The sequence below is a fragment of the Fringilla coelebs genome, assembly GCF_963513975.1.
Source record: "Fringilla coelebs genome assembly, chromosome: 13".
In the NCBI taxonomy this organism is placed as follows: Eukaryota; Metazoa; Chordata; class Aves; order Passeriformes; family Fringillidae; genus Fringilla; species Fringilla coelebs.
In genome coordinates this window covers 3,686,825-3,703,346 of record NC_140039.1, presented here as the reverse complement: position 1 = coordinate 3,703,346, position 16,522 = coordinate 3,686,825, and the positions used below count along the sequence as shown (strand labels likewise).

General features: G+C 43.9%; 2 protein-coding genes across 2 annotated transcripts in view; one reads left to right on the top strand and one right to left on the bottom strand.

Moving 5' to 3' along the window:
* TIMP4 (TIMP metallopeptidase inhibitor 4) overlaps positions 1–3,698 on the bottom strand; it is a 31,625-nt gene extending 27,927 nt beyond the window's left edge. Inside the window, exon 1 of the mRNA XM_084214217.1 lies at positions 3,404–3,698. Coding sequence (XP_084070343.1) covers positions 3,404–3,560 — 157 coding nt within the window. The 5' untranslated portion in view covers positions 3,561–3,698. The remainder of the gene's footprint in view (positions 1–3,403) is intronic.
* The window catches only part of SYN2 (synapsin II), a gene marked incomplete at both ends in the record, with an annotated part of 180,097 nt that overhangs the window by 126,066 nt on the left and 37,509 nt on the right, over positions 1–16,522 (top strand). Inside the window, 2 exons of the mRNA XM_084214216.1 lie at positions 12,727–12,789; positions 15,098–15,240. Of these exons, the coding sequence (XP_084070342.1) occupies positions 12,727–12,789; positions 15,098–15,240 (206 nt within the window). The remainder of the gene's footprint in view (positions 1–12,726; positions 12,790–15,097; positions 15,241–16,522) is intronic.

Here is a 16,522-nt window from a genome sequence, read left to right as displayed (position 1 = left end):
TCTGAGCTATAAATCGTTTTTAGCTTGAAAACCGTCCCCCCCTTTGTTATTATCAGTGATAATGATACTGTACAAAATCACATCCCCTGAAGGCTCTGAGGGAAGATGAACAAATGCAAGGTCAGGTAGATGGCAGGACTGGCACAGCCCCCCTGATGTACCCTGGCAAATCCCACAGTCCTTGCCAACCCTCAGCCCTGCAGGCCTCTCCACCCACCCCTGATTTTGGGCAGGACCCTGACTCCAGCTCTCTCAGACATCCCCTGATCTCTCTCAGGTTCTGTGCTGCCTCTGGGCATCCAGAGCCACAAAACCCTCCTGGCAGTGAAGGGACAAAGTGTCTCAGCACCAATCATCTCAACAAAAGGCAAAGCAAAAGAGCTTATCCAGACTTAATTAATTTCTGTGCTTGTTTTTCCTGGGATCTCTAAAAAATGCTGTTGCTGAGTGGCTTCACACGTTCAATTGGAGGTTCAGGGAATGTCAATCCAATCCCTCCACCTCCATCATAGTTGTGCTGGAGGAAATTAAAAATATTGCCTTCACACGGTGGCTGAAGGACACGCGGTGGTTGACAGCTCCATGAGCAAGTCTGAGACTTTACCTCTGGTTTTACTGCAGACTTTTGGGTCAGGGCATCTCTATTTCAATAAGATGTGCAGGAAAATCCCGCGAGGGAGTCCTTGGCTGGGTTTGTGGCTAGATAGGATGAGCTTAATGAATTAATCAATTTAATAACTGAAGGAGTGGAACAGTGTCAGCACACAGCTGGGAGCCAGGTGGCCCTGAGGTCCTGATGTCCCAGGTGTGTCCCCAAGGGCACAGGTGTGTCCCCAGGCAGCTGTGGAGGCACAGCCCCAGTTCCCAGGGGATGAGCAGTGCCTGGCCAGGGCTGCAGCCCGGGGTGCCCCTTCCTGCCGGGCACAGCTCCTCTCCTGGGCACAAAGGCTGCTGGCACCAGCCTGGGGGAGCTGCTCTGCCAAGCTGCTCCCTGGAGCTTCCTCCCACACAGGACAGGCAGCTCCACTCCAGCTCCTTCCAATCCGTTATTCAAAATGTTGTGGGCAAAATTATCCAGGAATTCAGCCCAGAGCAGCTTTTGTGTGTGTGTGTGTGTGTACATGCAAATGTATCCACAAAAATACATGGAATTCCCTTCATTTCCCATTTTGTGATATACAGAAATGGTATTTTAAAAGTATAAATAGTGAACAAAGGGATCCTTGACATAAACATTCCTCAGCCAAAAGAGGAAGTTTACTTGGATAGGAATATTTATAGGAGTGAGAGCTTGAGCAACAAGTCCAAACATTGTAACATAAAACTATGGTGGGTATTTAAATAAAAAGGAGCATGACATAGTAGAAAAGCTGAAAGTAGCATGATGTAGTTCCTATTTGTAAAATACATCTAAGAAATGAGTGAGTATTAATTTGTATCATCAGAATGGCTTCCTTATGAATGAAAATATTCATTAAGGTGGCCCATAATGAATATTTTGAGTTTCCTCTACACTGTAAAATTGTTCATTTTGCAAAATTTTTACATGAAGCCTGTTGAAAAGCTGTCACTTTCTTTCACTAAATATGCACACATATTTAGTTGTAGCACAACTTTTATTTCCTTTCCCTCCTTAAACACCCCCGAGTGTGCAATGCCTCCACGAAAGGGATTGCTGAACACGGGCAGATTAAAAACCAATTTAACTGATGGCCACAAACAGAGCTCAGAGTTTGTCATGGCCACAAAGATTTTCTGTCAGGGCATAAAAGCAATGAATCAGTATGCAGAAGGTATTGCCTGCCCCATAGAGATGCTAATTCTGTGGCACTTTGGAAACTCATGTTCTACATTTACTGTTCACACCCCATGGAAGCTAACCAGCCTTAGCCTGAGCTAATGAAATCAAAAGGCTGCAAAATGTCACATTTTCTCAAAATGTCACATTTTCTCATCCCCCTGCAGCCTAATTTTGGGATCTTTAGGCTCTTTCTATGAGTTGTTTGACAACCGTGGTGCTGCCTGGCTGTCATGAGGCACAATTGTCCCAAAGCTGGAGAGTTAGGTTCACACAGAGCTGCTGCAGCCACTTTATCTGCACAAAATAAAGGGCCCATCAGCTCCCTGCTCCAGAAAAATGACAGAAAACCTCAAGAATAAATTAAAGAAAGTGTAGAGTAGCAGAACAAAGCTCAAAAGTTTCAGCAAGTTACCGCTGGGGACTTATATTTTGGGTTTTGGGGGTTTTGTTTTGTTTTGGTTTTGGGGTTTTTTTCCCCTGAAGTGCTATAAAAATATCTATAGGAGCAGTTTACACATTACAGGCATATTTAGATAGAATATTTTTTACATAGCAGATACTGCTGTATATAGCAGTAGATATTTGAAAGCTCAGCTATTTCCTAAGTTAGGATGTAATCTACAAATATATAAAATAGATGCTATATATAAAATATATAACACATATAAAGCATAGAAAAATCTGTAATCTACAATAGATATACAAACTATTAGGTAATACATAAATTACATAAATACATATGAAGGATTAAAATACATTAGTATATAATATATCATGCATATAGAATATAGACATATAATTATGTATAATATTAAGAATGTGGAATGGCATATATGGATATAGATATGGAGAGATGGATGGATGGATGGATAGATAGATAGATAGATAGATAGATACATAGATAGATACATAGATAGATACATAGATAGATAGATAGAATGAATATAGGCATATAATTATATATAATATTAAGAATATGGAATGGCATATGTGGATATAGATATGGAGAGATAGATAGATAGATAGATAGATAGATAGATAGATAGATAGATAGATAGATAGAATATAGGCATATAATTATATATAATATTTAGAATATGGAATGGCATATGTGGATATAGATATGGAGAGATAGACAGACAGATAGATAGAATATAGGCATATAATTATATATAATATTAAGAATGTGGAATGGCATATATGGATATAGATATGGAGATATAGATAGATAGATAGATAGATAGATAGATAGATAGATATAGATAGATATCGATATAGATATATAGATTTATAGATAGATATATAGATTTATGTATAGATATATAGATATATATCTAGATAGATATATAGATATATAGATGTAGATATAAAATAGATATCAAATATATAAAACCACATTAAAAAATCAATAAACAGCCACTCTCCAACCCAGCAAACCCAGCAATTTCTAACCACGAACCCTTCCGGCAGGGCGCGGGAAGCCGAGCAACTCGCGGCACCCATTCCCCAGCCTTAGGGGCAGCGCAGCCCCGCTCCCAGCAGCCCCGTCCCCACTCCCCGCTGCACCAGAGCCCCGCGGAGGCTCCGCGGCCGCGGACTCACCGAGCGCAGCATCGCACAGCAGCTGCTGCGGGTGCGCGGGCGCGCAGCTGCAGGCGGACACGGCGGCGGGCAGCGCCCACAGCGCCAGCGCCAGCACCAGCGCTGCCCCTCGGCTCCCGGGGCTCCTCCCGGGGCTCCCGCTGCCCGCTCGGCTCATGCTCCGCACGGAGGGGAAAGGTTCTGCCGGAGCCGCGGTGTCCCGGCCGCGCTGGGATGCTCGGGATGCCCGGGGATGCCCGGGGATGCTGGGGATGCTCGCCCCGCGCCGCTCGCTCCGAGCGCTGCCGGTGCTCGCTGCCTCCAAATCACCCGGACATGGGACCCTCTTATTTATGGCCCCGGCGCCGAGCCCCGGCTCCGCCTTCCCGCGCTCCGAAGCTCGTTTATTGGTGACATCGTCCCGAAGAAGCTCGGGAGTCGCCAAAAGCTCCCACAAAACCGGCTTTTACGCGGATCTGAAGCTGATTTTCTGAGCGTTTTATCTCCTCCGAGTGAGTTTGCGTCCGGTTTGGATTTAAAAGCCAGCCCAGCGATCTTATTTTGGGCAAGTAAACAGAGCTGTCCTGTTTGGAGCTGCCGATCTTCCCCCTGCACTTCAGGGCGCTTTGCTGAGCTGCCGTCCCCGTCCGCAGGCTGGACAGAACTTCATTCATGGAAAGGAAACCTCTCAATGCTCTGCTTGTGAGCCTCCAACGCCGCTGGCTGCAGGGAATAACCGATTACAAATCAAAGCCACAATAAAAGGAATTAAAGAACCGAATTTATTTCATGGCAGGTTTAATTTCGAATAGCAAGGAAAAGTATCCCAGTGGTGGGTTTTGGAGGCACAGCCCTTTCCCTGCATTCCTTGTTCATGCAAATCCTGCTCCGAGCAGATCTGTGCCTGTATTTCCTGGCTGATGTTGGAAGGGGAATTCAGCAGAATAAATGCAGAGTTCAGGAATCCTTTTCACCTTCAGAGCTCTGGTTGCTGTGGCAGTCTGGGTGTGTGTAACCTGTGGGCACCTTCCTTTTATGAAAATAAATGTTCCATGAGGAAGCAACCCAAGGTTTGATTAGAGAGTAATAAAGAACATCTCTGGGTTGGCATGCAGGACAGGGCTGCTGAAACAATTGTGTGTTTTGTCACAACCCAAATCAAGCCTAGCAATTGAAAATTCATAAACATGACCTGAACCATTCCAATCCAGGCTCATGAAAATGTATTTTGTTGAGGCTGAGGTTTAGGTGTGCCCAGAGTAGCTTGTTACCTTTAGAGAGAAGTGTACATGTTTTACAGCAGCAGATTTGTTTCGTTTCTGAACAGTTATACAAATATTAGTGCTCTGATTATTTTTCTTTTTAATTCCCATCCCCCTCAAGGCACACTCTGTCTGTTAGAAAAAAACCCACAAATATCCAGAATTATTAGAATTGGGTCTAGTTTTTAGCCTTTAGATCCACACCAAACACTGAGCCAGGAATCCTGTACAAAATGTCCTGATTTCATGCAGCCACACTTGGATTTTTTACTTTTCCAGTCTAAAGTTTTGGCTTCAAATCATAAGGCTGGATCTCAGCCCAGGACTAACACCTGAAAATAATTTAGACCTCTCAACATCTCTGTTCTTACCCCGGAGAAATGGACTTCTTTCATGTGAGGGGAGGGATGAGAAGGGCTGGAAGCTTGCAAGGAGGCAGGAAAACCCCCAGGCAGGGCTGCCAGGGGCTGGGCTCAGCCCCTCTGGGACTGGAATTCCCAAACCTCAGACTGGGAAGTGAGGAAGGAGTTAATTGGGAGTCACTGATTGGTTTCCATCACAGGGCTGCTGTTATAGATGATCTAAACAGGCCAATTTGATCAAATTCAATATCAAATTGATAAAGAAATATGTTGGACAAAAACTCTTCTCTACTGGTCCCTAAGGTACATTTTGTCCAGGATTCTCCAGAACAACACATCCAGCTATGTTCTGGGTGTCCTACACCCTTTTCTACGTAGGACAATCAAATTAATTACATGATCAATAGCAGAACATTATGCTCAGAACAAAATTTAAAAATGATTTTATGACAAGTTACAAATTAGTTGTCCACTATCTTCTAGGTATAGAAGAGAATTAAATACTTTCAGCTGAACATGTAGAATGCATGTTACTTTTTTTTTATTTTTTCCAATGATTAGTGCCCACCAACAGCAGTGTGGGCATTAATTGCCATCATTAATTATCTTCTAACAGCCCCCAGAGCCCTGCACTAAACCCACTGGGCTCCTGCTGTTGGGTGATGCCCCAAAATTTGGGATGTTTGCCCTCTGGAGGTGATGGGGGAATGAATGAGGGCATCACCCTGGGAGCTGGCTGGGGAGGGGCAGCTGTGCCAGGGCAGCTCTGCCCTGGGAGCTTCCTGCCCTTCCCACTGCCCACCCCTCCTCTTGGCCTCTGGCTGCAGGAGAAACCAGGGCTGGGGAGAAACCAGGGCTGGGGAGAAACCAGGGATGGGGATGACCCAGGGCTGAGGATAACCCAGGGATGAGGATAACCCAGGGCTGGGGAGAAACCAGAACTGACAAAAACTCAGGAATTCAGGAGCACCCAGAGCTGAGGAATACTCAGGATTTCAAGATAACCCGGGGCTGGGGATAACCCAGGATTTTTGGATAACCCAGGGCTGAGGAACACCCAGGGCTGGGGATGACCCAAGGATGGGGATGACCCAGGGATGAGGATAACCCAGGGATGAGGAAAACCCAGGGCTGGGGAGAAATCAGGGCTGCAGGAACACCCAGGGCTGGGGAGAAACCAGAACTGACAAAAACTCAGGAATTCAGGAGCACCCAGAGCTGAGGAAAACCCAGGTCTGGGGAGAAACCAGGGTTAGGAAAACCCAGAACTGAGGAGAACTCAGGATTTCAAGAGAACCTGGATAAACCAGGGCTGGAGACAACACAGAGCTCAGGATAACTCAGAGCTGGGGATAACCCAGGATTTCAGGATAACCCAGGATTTCAGGAAAACCCAGGATTTCAGGATAACCCAGGGCTGTAGGAAAACCCAGGATTTCAGGAAAACGCAAGGCTAAGGAAAACCCAGGATTCTAGGATAACCCAGGATTCTGGGGTAACCCAGGGCAGGGGATAACCCAGGGCTGAGGAAAACCCAGGATTTCAGGAAAACCCAGGATTCTGGGCTAACTCAGGGCTGCAGGATCCTTGCTGTGCTGGATTTCCTCCTGCTGCCTGCCCAGCCCAGCCCATGTTTGCAGGGAGGCAGCACAGATGGTTGTCAGTCTGTCCATCCCTGGTGCTGTTGACAGCATTGCTCTGGGGGCTGTGAGCTCACACTCAGCCTGGGAGCTGGGTCAGGAGCACTGAACTCTGCTGCAGGGGGATTGTCCAGACAGCTTTTGGAAGGGTTTTTCATTGCCATGGGACATGCCACAGCCACCTCATTGTCCCTTCCAGCTGTCAGGCAGTCCGAGCCCTCTCAGAGTTTTCTGCTTGGGCTGCCTGCTCCGTGCTTTGGCTTCTGCCAGTGCACAGAGTACAATTTTTTATCCAGATTAATCAGATTTTCTCTTCATTGTGGCAAATGAATCTTATTTGAGAATAGTAGTGGGCAGGATTTTCCATACCCACTGTGACAATTCATTTGTGGGGAATCTTGGAAGGAATTTGAGATGGGATGTGTGAGTTGGTTTTGATGCTGTGGTTTATTTTTCTTATCTTCTACACAGGTAGGAAGGGTGAGTTTGGCTCACATCATTACAGCACGGTTTAGAAGGTCACAAGACCCTTAGTGACAAGACTTTTTAAGGAGTTATTGACTAATAAAACACTACTAACAAGGATATTTATGTTTTTGACCTAATCTTTAAATATTTCATTTTAGGGACTCGTGCTACAGTGTAAGCTTTCTTAGCCAATCATGTAATGACACACAAACCTACAGTGCTGCATTTTAAACTTCTTATTTACCTTTGTAACTACTTTTATTTTTTCTATATTTTAAACTCAAAAATTCTAAACTTTCTTTTACTTAGCTAAACGTGTCTCTGCTTTAAACTATAAATCCACTTGAGTGCTTCTAGCACTCAAGTTTGGGGGAGCCTTTTCCAAGGTCTCAGATCAAATCTTGGGTTTAATTCCAAGCTTTGGCTTACAGGCCCAAGGTCCTGAGGAGTCTTTGCATTTCAGATTCCAACAACCCAGAATTTATCTGTGCTCTACTCGATGCTTTGACTCTGTTCTTTCCTCCCTGGTTCTCCTTTGGCATTGCAATTACATCTAAAATCTGCTGTCATTTTAACTGATGAAGTCACACTACACATCCTGTGCCTCACCTGTACAATCATGTTGAAAATTCAGAATAGCATTTCACAAAATAGGTGAGCTTTGATGGATTTGAAATCCCAGTGGCTCCATATGAGCTACAGCCTGCTTCAAACAGGAGGGAATTTAGAGCTGTCACCTCTGAAATACAGCAGCAAAAAATCCTTACAGTTTACAGGCACAGCAGTTTGGGTAATTGTTTTATAAGGTGGCAAAGTGTAACTTGACTTTTGAGGCAGCAGTTTTCCAAACAGTTGGTGGAAGGATGAATTAAACACTGACACGCCAGAATCAAAATAGAATTTGTTTCTGCAGAGTTTTTGTCTTCAGAGTTTCTTCCAGGGATCTGTGGGAGCTGCTCTCATTGATTTGCTGCAGTCACACTTTGTGTTTTCCTCCCTGATGACAATTTCTGTTTCTATGCTGGGCAGGTTTGAAAGCAGCAGACTTTGTGCCATCAGATCCCTCTGTGTTCATTTAGATCACTGGGATTTTTAGCAGGCGCACCAGTTGTAGGGACAAAGGCATTTTAGGGGCATCTCCTGGTGGTCTGGGGGAGTCACTCCATATCCCAGGATCCTCCCCAGCCTTGGCTGATTTCAGGGGGCAGCTGGGGCTGCTCTGTGCAGCTCCAGCCTCTCCAGCTGGTGGTGGCAGTCTCAAAGGGAGCTCAGAGCTTCCAGTCCTGCACCAATTCCCACTGGTGTCCCTGGGAGCTCAGGTGGCCCTGGGACCTGTGTGGCACTTAGCTCACAAACCCCTCCAGCCTGCACTTTGGGGTCCAGGACTCACAGATCAGGCCCATTTTCCTCTCCCACTAATAAATTTAATCTCTACTCTTTTTATCCCCTTGAACTTTTATTTCCTCACCGCCTTAGCTAAAAAGATAACCCAAATCACCTCAGCCTCCCCCTCGGCTTGGGGATATTAAACCTTACTCCTTGCACAGAGAGTTTTCACACCTACTTGCAACTGCCAAGGGGAAAAGGTGGCTCCACATCCCAAATTTGTGCCTGTGTCTGTGGAGGCCAGCAGTGTGGAGTTTGTGCTGAGAGGCCAGGGCTGGGCTGGCCCTGCTGCTGACGGAGCTGCTGCCTGGCTGAGCCCCCACTCGATCTGGAAATTGTGTTTTCTGCAAACCAAACAGACCAGAGAAAGTACATCTGCTGCTTGTTTATTGATTTAGGGCTCTTCCTGCCTGTTTCTGGGAAAGAAAAAAAAGAAAAGAAAATGAATAAAAGGCCACCTTCATTATTTCACTTTTAATTTCCTTTTTCCAAAGTAAGCAGAGCAAAATTAGATTTAGGCTGATGCATATTCCACAAATAAATTACATGGAACTAGAGTGGTTAAATGAACTTTGCTTGGGGATTATTGGAAAGATAAATATTTAAACACTGAACTTGAGGTAAGTCATGTTTATGCAACATCTGGGGTTTTTTTGTCACTGCTTCTCCGCCCCCTCTTTTTTTTTTTTTTGTTCCTGTTGTGGCTTTACTAGTCAGCTCAACCCCAGGACATGAAAGCAGGGTGAATACCACCTTCAGAAAACTCTGTTGTCTGTATTGTTGCCAGCAGAGGGGTTTGTTTGACTTTTTTTTTTTTTCTTTTGCAGATAATCTTTGCCTGGTTCTATTTTTATAGAAGCCTTTGATTATATTTCACACTATGTCTCAGTTAAAAGAATTCAAAGTAAAGGTTAGAGGAATTCAAATTATATCTCTTGGGAAAAAAAAAACCCATCTTGTATTGAAATTGTTCAAAAATATTTAAATTGCAGTAGAACTTATAAAACATTGAGTGTATGAAGCTGAAATGGGAAGGTTTTATTTTTAATTAATAGACTTATAATTGCAGGGTGACACTCCATGAACCAGACTTAGAAACTCCAGAACATTTCTGCAGTAGGGAAGGGTAGGGATCTCCACTCCAGGTAGAAAAATGCAAACACCAACCCAGAGGGGACTGTGCTGGTCGATTTTGTAGCCACCTACTGGGTCACTGAATTACCTGCACCACAGATTGGCCAGGGTGATGCTGGATGTATTGTGGAATTTTATCAAACTAGAATATTCCTTTCTACACTACAAACAAGCTAAGCACAGTTATGAAATCCTGAAGTGGCCAGATCCTGAAAATTGATGTAATAAAATATTTGCCTTTTAGGCTCATAGTACAAAAAAAGCTTCAATTTAAAAAGTTGATGAGGATGAAACGCTAAGAAACCATAATTAATAATAATAATTACCCTTGCTGTTGTGACACCAATAAGGGAATAATGAAATTAACTGGAGTTTTAGATTTTCACTCTCACCTAAAAGTGACATTTATCCTCTCTGGATAAAATTTGAATTTTCCCTGTTGTTATTTTGATTAATGGCATGGGATTGGCCAATGTCAGTGCGTTCCTCAGCTGTTTGCAGATGTGCTCCACAAGGAGCCAGGAGTTTTTCCAGTTGCTACCAATATTTATTACCAGTCCAATCATATTCATGGATGGCTATACATTCTGAAAATTTTATTCCACCTTTGCCAAATATTCTGGTTTCTGTCTAATTAATAATGGTAGTTTATTGCCTTGCCATTTAAGTTAGAACTCCTGCTAATCCTATTTTTTATTCTGCTGCATTTTGTGTATCTTGTATGTGTGTGGAAGGGCTCATGCAGTGCAGACTTTTCCATCTCTCACATTTATGATCTTGGCAGATTTCTCAATTTCTCTGGTCACTCTTTGGGTTTTTAATTGCCAGAATTAAATTTCTGAATTTTTAGAATGTTTAGAATTTGTAGAATTTTTACTTTCCTGATTTTAAGAAAGCTTTCAAAAAATCTGCAATATTTTTGCAAAATGGCCTTTTCCCCTCAGTGATGCTTTTCAAAGCAAACAGGTTTTGTGGCAGTAATCATAATATAAATGATAATTATCAGCAATTATAATGGAAATTAAAGGGAAATCCGTGGAGCTGATAAATTTTCACTGTCACAATCACACTTGCATCGTATGCAACGTTCATGAAGCGCAGGAATAGTCGGGGGAGTGCCTGAAGAGCAGATTGGGAATGGGATGGGAGGATTCAGGGCAGGTTTTCTTTCATTTCCATGGGACATTTCAGGTTTCCTTGGCAGAACAATCTCCTGGCCATGGAATGGTGGCAGAGAGGTGCTGCACCACGGCAGAGGGAAAACTGGGATCAATAAAATCAGAGCAGCAATAAAGGCAAAGCTGCTCAAACCCCAAAACAACAACTGCTGAACTTTGTGGAGCTGTCCCAGGGACAGCTACAAACAAGAGAAGTGCTGGGATTATTGAATTTTACCTGCCTGGTTTTTTTCCTCCCTGAAGTTTGAGCCGCAGCCTCCAGAGCCTGTTCCCTCAGTCTGTGCTGGGATGTGCTGGAGCACATGGAATCTCAGGATCAGGGTCCAGAGAAAATGATGTTACTGCACTTTTCTGAGGGAGAAAGCACTTTTGTCCCCCTTTTCCTTTCTTTTTTTCTTTTTTTCTTTTTTTTTTTTTTTTTTGTTTTAATGTGAGTTGTGTTGGCTGCTGTGGGCCACAGAGGATTCTGCAGCTTTGGGCTCACAGGAAGATCTTTTTTTTACTTTTTTCATTTTCTTTTCACTTTCCTTTTTATTTTTTCTTTGAGATGTGTTGGCTGCTGTGGGCCACAGAGGATTCCACAGCTTTGGGCTCACAGGAAGATCCTGCTAATTACAGGAGTGCCATCAGCACTGCTGTGCTCAGAGGGCTGCAGCACTGCCATGACAAACCCCACTGCTGTGGTTTGCAGCTCAGACACAGAAATGTGCTGCTGCCCTGATGAATCTCCAGTCTGGCAATGATTTGTTCCCCTCCCACCCTCAAGAATTGAAAAAAAAAAGAGCCTGGTTTAAAATCTGAAAGTGATACAGCAGTGACTGGATGTTGACTAAGCAGGAACTTTGGTTGCTGCAGTTTAGCAAGAACTTCATTCCTAAATTCCTGTAGGGGTGACCTTTACTGGGTAATGCAAGTGCTTCTGGTCATTCTGAAACCAGTCAGTGTCTCATAAAACCTCCAGCAATTCTTAGTTTATGTTCCAGAGCATCAGCTTTGCCTCTGGCTGTATTTACTGTGCTGGAATGGGGCACTAAAGGGAGGGTTTGGAGCCTGTAACACTGTCCTGCTGCTGCCCGGTTTAATTACGTGTTGAAGGTGTTCAGCTTTTTATTCCTGGTTGTAAACCTCTTCTGTGAAATGAGGTTTGTGCTTGAGTGATGGAGGTTCAAGAGGTACAAATTTTAAGTGAAAAAAAGCAGTGCCAACCATGGCCATGACTGGGAGATCTCAAACTTTTCCAAGTGAATGATGGAAGTAAAAGTGATCATCCACTTTTTGAGAGACAGAAGCATTTCCATTTCAGTGGATAAAGTGTTTTCATATGCTTTTGTTTCATATTCTCCTATTCAGTGGTTGGATTATTCCAAATTATTCCCTGCATTCTGGGCAGAAGCTAGAGCCTTCCCTAGAAAATTCAGATGTTCTGTAGCACAAGCTAGGACCTGCCTTTAAAGCAAGTTTTTGTCAATTAGACATCACTGCTTTCATAAGTGGCCAGAAAATGTATTTACAGCCCTGCTAAATAGTGGAAATGATGGGGAAAAGGTGATAAATTTGGCATCATTGCTGATTACAGCCTTGGAGAGTGTGAGTTTGTGGGTCAGAAAACACAGAAGCCAAGCTTAAAATACGAAACAGCAGAAATTCAGCTTAAAAAATGAAGTAAAAAGACACACAAAAAATGTTAAGATTAAGAAAAGTTAAGAACACCAATTGGCTGTATTGGGAATAACACTGTGCTCAGCAAACACACCCAGCAAGTCCCCAGAATACAGAGGATGAACAGTTTGAGGCTCCACATGGCCAGAACAGCTGTGGCCCCGTGATGATCAGGCTTCAATAACTTCCCTAAATGATGCTGTTTAATCACCACGGTCTCTCTCTTCTCTAATGCTCCTGTTTTGTCTCCCCCAGCTCACAATGCCAACCTTTCCTGTTGTTGTGAAGATTGGACATGCTCACTCAGGCATGGGAAAGGTGCAGATGCTACTTGTTGCATGTTGGGAGCCTGGGGTTTGTCTCTTACCTGTGCATGCTCCTTCCTCCCCTGAGATTTTACCTTTATCTGTGTCTTGGATCCCCCCCTTGCAAAATCTCTGCCTGTCCATGCTAAGAAAGCATCTCTCTTTAGGGAAATTAAACATGCCCAAAGTACTTTTACAACTTGGCCTTTGCAGTTTGAGAGTTGCCCTGTGTGGGCTGTGCTTTGAACTGTGCTGAGATGCTTTCTGCCAGCAAAACCTTGTTTATTAATGTATTGTCTGCACTGAAACTCTTCAAGAGTCAAGGTCTGTTGCACAATCCAACTTTTTGGAGCTGGGAGTGTGGGAAGGTTTTGCCTTGGTTCTTTGTTGGTTTCAGCTTGGTACTGAAGGTTGATTTCCTCTCTTGATGTGTTGTCTGTGATTGTTTCATACCTCTGTATAACTGCTGCTTTCTTTCTCCAAAGTAATTGCATTTCAGTGGTGAGTACAGATGTTTTGGTGTCACTTATCTCACAGTGCAGGGCCAGTGGGAGAGGATTTAAATCCCATTTTCGCTGCTATCAGTGCCAGCTTCTAGCCCTTGCAGGGTAACTTCACTCCCTGAAAACACTTCAGTGCTAGAAGTGGTTAGATTTTAAATCAGTTAATCAGAGAATAGTTACATTTATCATCCTGAATCTCCAAAGCTCCATGAACATAATATTTACCACTATTTTCAGATAGAAAACTGATTTGTACTGTATGGTTTTTTTGCCTATGACTGTTTTGCTTTGTTTCATATTTAGTAAATCTTTGGAAGTCCAGCAGCCAATTTAATTGAGGGCAGACTGAACCACTAATTAAACTGCACTTTCTGTGGGTTGCATATGTGAAGTGTTAGAATGTTTATGCTGTACTTTACATATTCACCTCTCATTTAGAGAAAAGGGGAAATAATGCACGGAAATGTTCCTCGTATCGAATGTCTAGAAATTATTTTTCCTTTTAGCTATGAAATACTTAAAACCCTCCAGGTTTGAATGCAATCAGAGAGCAAAGGAAGGTTCCCCTGGAAGCCCAGCCCTCCCTGAGGGCACTGCTGGCAGCAGCATTTCCAGAGGTCCCACTTAAACCCACACAGGCCAGTCAATCAGAAAATCAAGTTGAAACCAGACCAGGTTTTTGGCTCTCAGATGGCAAATTACTCTGTGTCTTTCTCCATCTGGGAGCTGGGGGCAAATACTCAGACCTCAGGCTTTTACCTCCACCAAATTCCATTTATTGTGCCCCTTCCCAGCCGTGGCCTTCAGGTTTTCCAGTCCCAGGAGAATGAGAAGCAACCAGGCTGTGCTGGGCTTGCAAAGAGCTGCAAACTCCTCCTGTTGGACACCACGGGCAGTGCTGAGCCTGCCTGCTCCTCTCCACTCTGAAATGCCCTTTGGGTCAGAGCCTCACCCCCTGTCCTCCCTCTGCCCTCCAAAATCTCCTTCTCCTCTCCCCTAGATCAGCATTCCCCACCTGTCCATGCCCCTGCTCCTTCAAGGTGTACAAGCTGATGGTTTAGTGTCACCCACCACCTCAGCAGAGCCTTCCACACCTGGGAAATCCCACCCTGGAAATCCCACCCTGGAAATCCCACCCTGGAAATCCCACCCCTGGAAATCCCAGCTCCTTCAGAGCAGATGGGAAAATGAGAATGATGGAAAAATGAGAATAAAATCTGCTGCCTGGAGCCAGCCCTCTGTGCTCCTGCCCTCCCCAGGATATCAGGGCCCTCCAGCTCCTCCCTGATGGGAAAAGCTGTTGGGATGATGTCAAAATTCCTGGTGGGCTCCACATGTATCCAGTTATCAGAGCAATTTACAGAACCACTACAGAAGAATCTACATCCATTGGAATTGCATGTCACATGTAATAAAAAATATTTTGAGGCCTGCAGATCTATATTTGACTAACATGAAAAAAAAAAACCCCAAAACCAAAAAAAAAAAAAGCCAAAAAACCAACAACAACAAAAACAAACAAAATAACCAAAACAAAAACCAAAACAAAACGAAAAAAAACCAACCCAAAATGAAATTCCAGTGCCTGCAAATTGCTTTCTCCAAATGAGCAGGTAATATTTTGCCTAGAAAAATCGATGCTTTAAAGCAGGAATGTTACAGAACCTAGAAATCAGATTAAATATCGGATTTTTTTTTTTAATGTTGTCAAAACCATGCTTCTCACGAATGCCATTTGCAGCTCAATTCTGCATTTCATTCCTAATTGCTCTTTTCTTCTTTTGTCTGTGCTGTGTTCTTGTGGCTGGATGGCTCCAGATCAAGGTAGACAACCACTACGATTTTCAGGACATAGCCAGCGTGGTAGCACTCACTCAGACCTACGCCACCACTGAGCCCTTCATAGACTCCAAATATGACATCAGGATCCAAAAAATAGGCAGTAACTACAAGGCATACATGTGAGCCAAATCCTTATGTTCTTTCCTGCTTTTGTTTCCAAGTTGATAAGCACCAGTGAGCTGAAAGGGTGCTGGATGAGTCTCCCTGGTCACACTCTCTGGAAAGAGTATTTTAGACTTTCTGGATTTATTCAGATTCTTTTTATCAGTTGATTGTGGCTGGGAGGAGGATGAGACACCAGGTGAGCCTGCCAGAGGGGTTTTGCTGCTAATTTGTGTTCATTACTTTCATTTAAAGAAAGGAGCAGTTGGAAGAGGGTTTGGTTGCATACAGGACTTGTTAATTCAGATTTCTTTGTACCTTTTCATCAATTTAAGGCCAAATTTTCTTCAACTTTTTCTTCTCCTCTCTGAGGATAAGTTGGATGGCATTCATTCACACAAACAAGCCTGAACTGTCACACTTTAATGGAACAAAGTCCTCTCCTTTCAATATAACCCATCAAAGAAACAATCCAAACTTGCAGGGACCTTCACAGAGACCATGAAAACCTTTTCCCATGTTGGAGCCCAGGTGTTTGTGTGAAGGCCATGGCTAAAGGAGAGGCTCAGGGGATGTTTCAGCTTCACAGGTGACATTCAGCTGGAGCAGCAAACCAGATGTGATGCAGCAGTTGAGCTCTGGTACCTGTGTTTATGCAGATTTTTACTCTCTCTCAATTATCAGGCAGTGTAATCTGACAAACACTCGTTTCATTTCTCATTTTGTGACAAGTTAGGTCATCTCATGCCTTTGTTCCCTCACACTTACCATCCTGAGGCAAGGAAAACGTACCAGAACATGGATAAAAATCCACAGTTACACATCCACACCCACATCCAGACACAGGGATATTTCTCAAGGAACTCCTGAGCATTGGAGGGATCAGCAAATCTTTGCAAATCATTTGTAAGGTACAGTCAGTTTCTTTATCAGTAAAGAATTGCAAGCAAACCGTAAACAATGAGAGAAGCTGGAGTTGGGTTAAAGCAAATCCATTAAATGTTTTATAATTCAAAAGACAGGGTTGATGTTAAGAATTTAGAACAGCCATGAGGAAATAGAAACTTTGGCCCAGGGTGGGAGAAGGGGAAGGATTTCTCTCCTTATGTTGATATTGGAAGGTCACAGACCCTGGAGCTCTCACCCAGCCACTTCTGGCACAGGATCTGCTGCTCTGCCCTCACCTGGCACTGAAGGGACGCTTGGGGAAGGACATCCAGGGTCTGGCTTTCCCAAAAGAGCTCAGCAATCCCTGCTCCCTCCAGCTGAGGGGCTCAGGAGAGCACAGAGCTGGTGGAA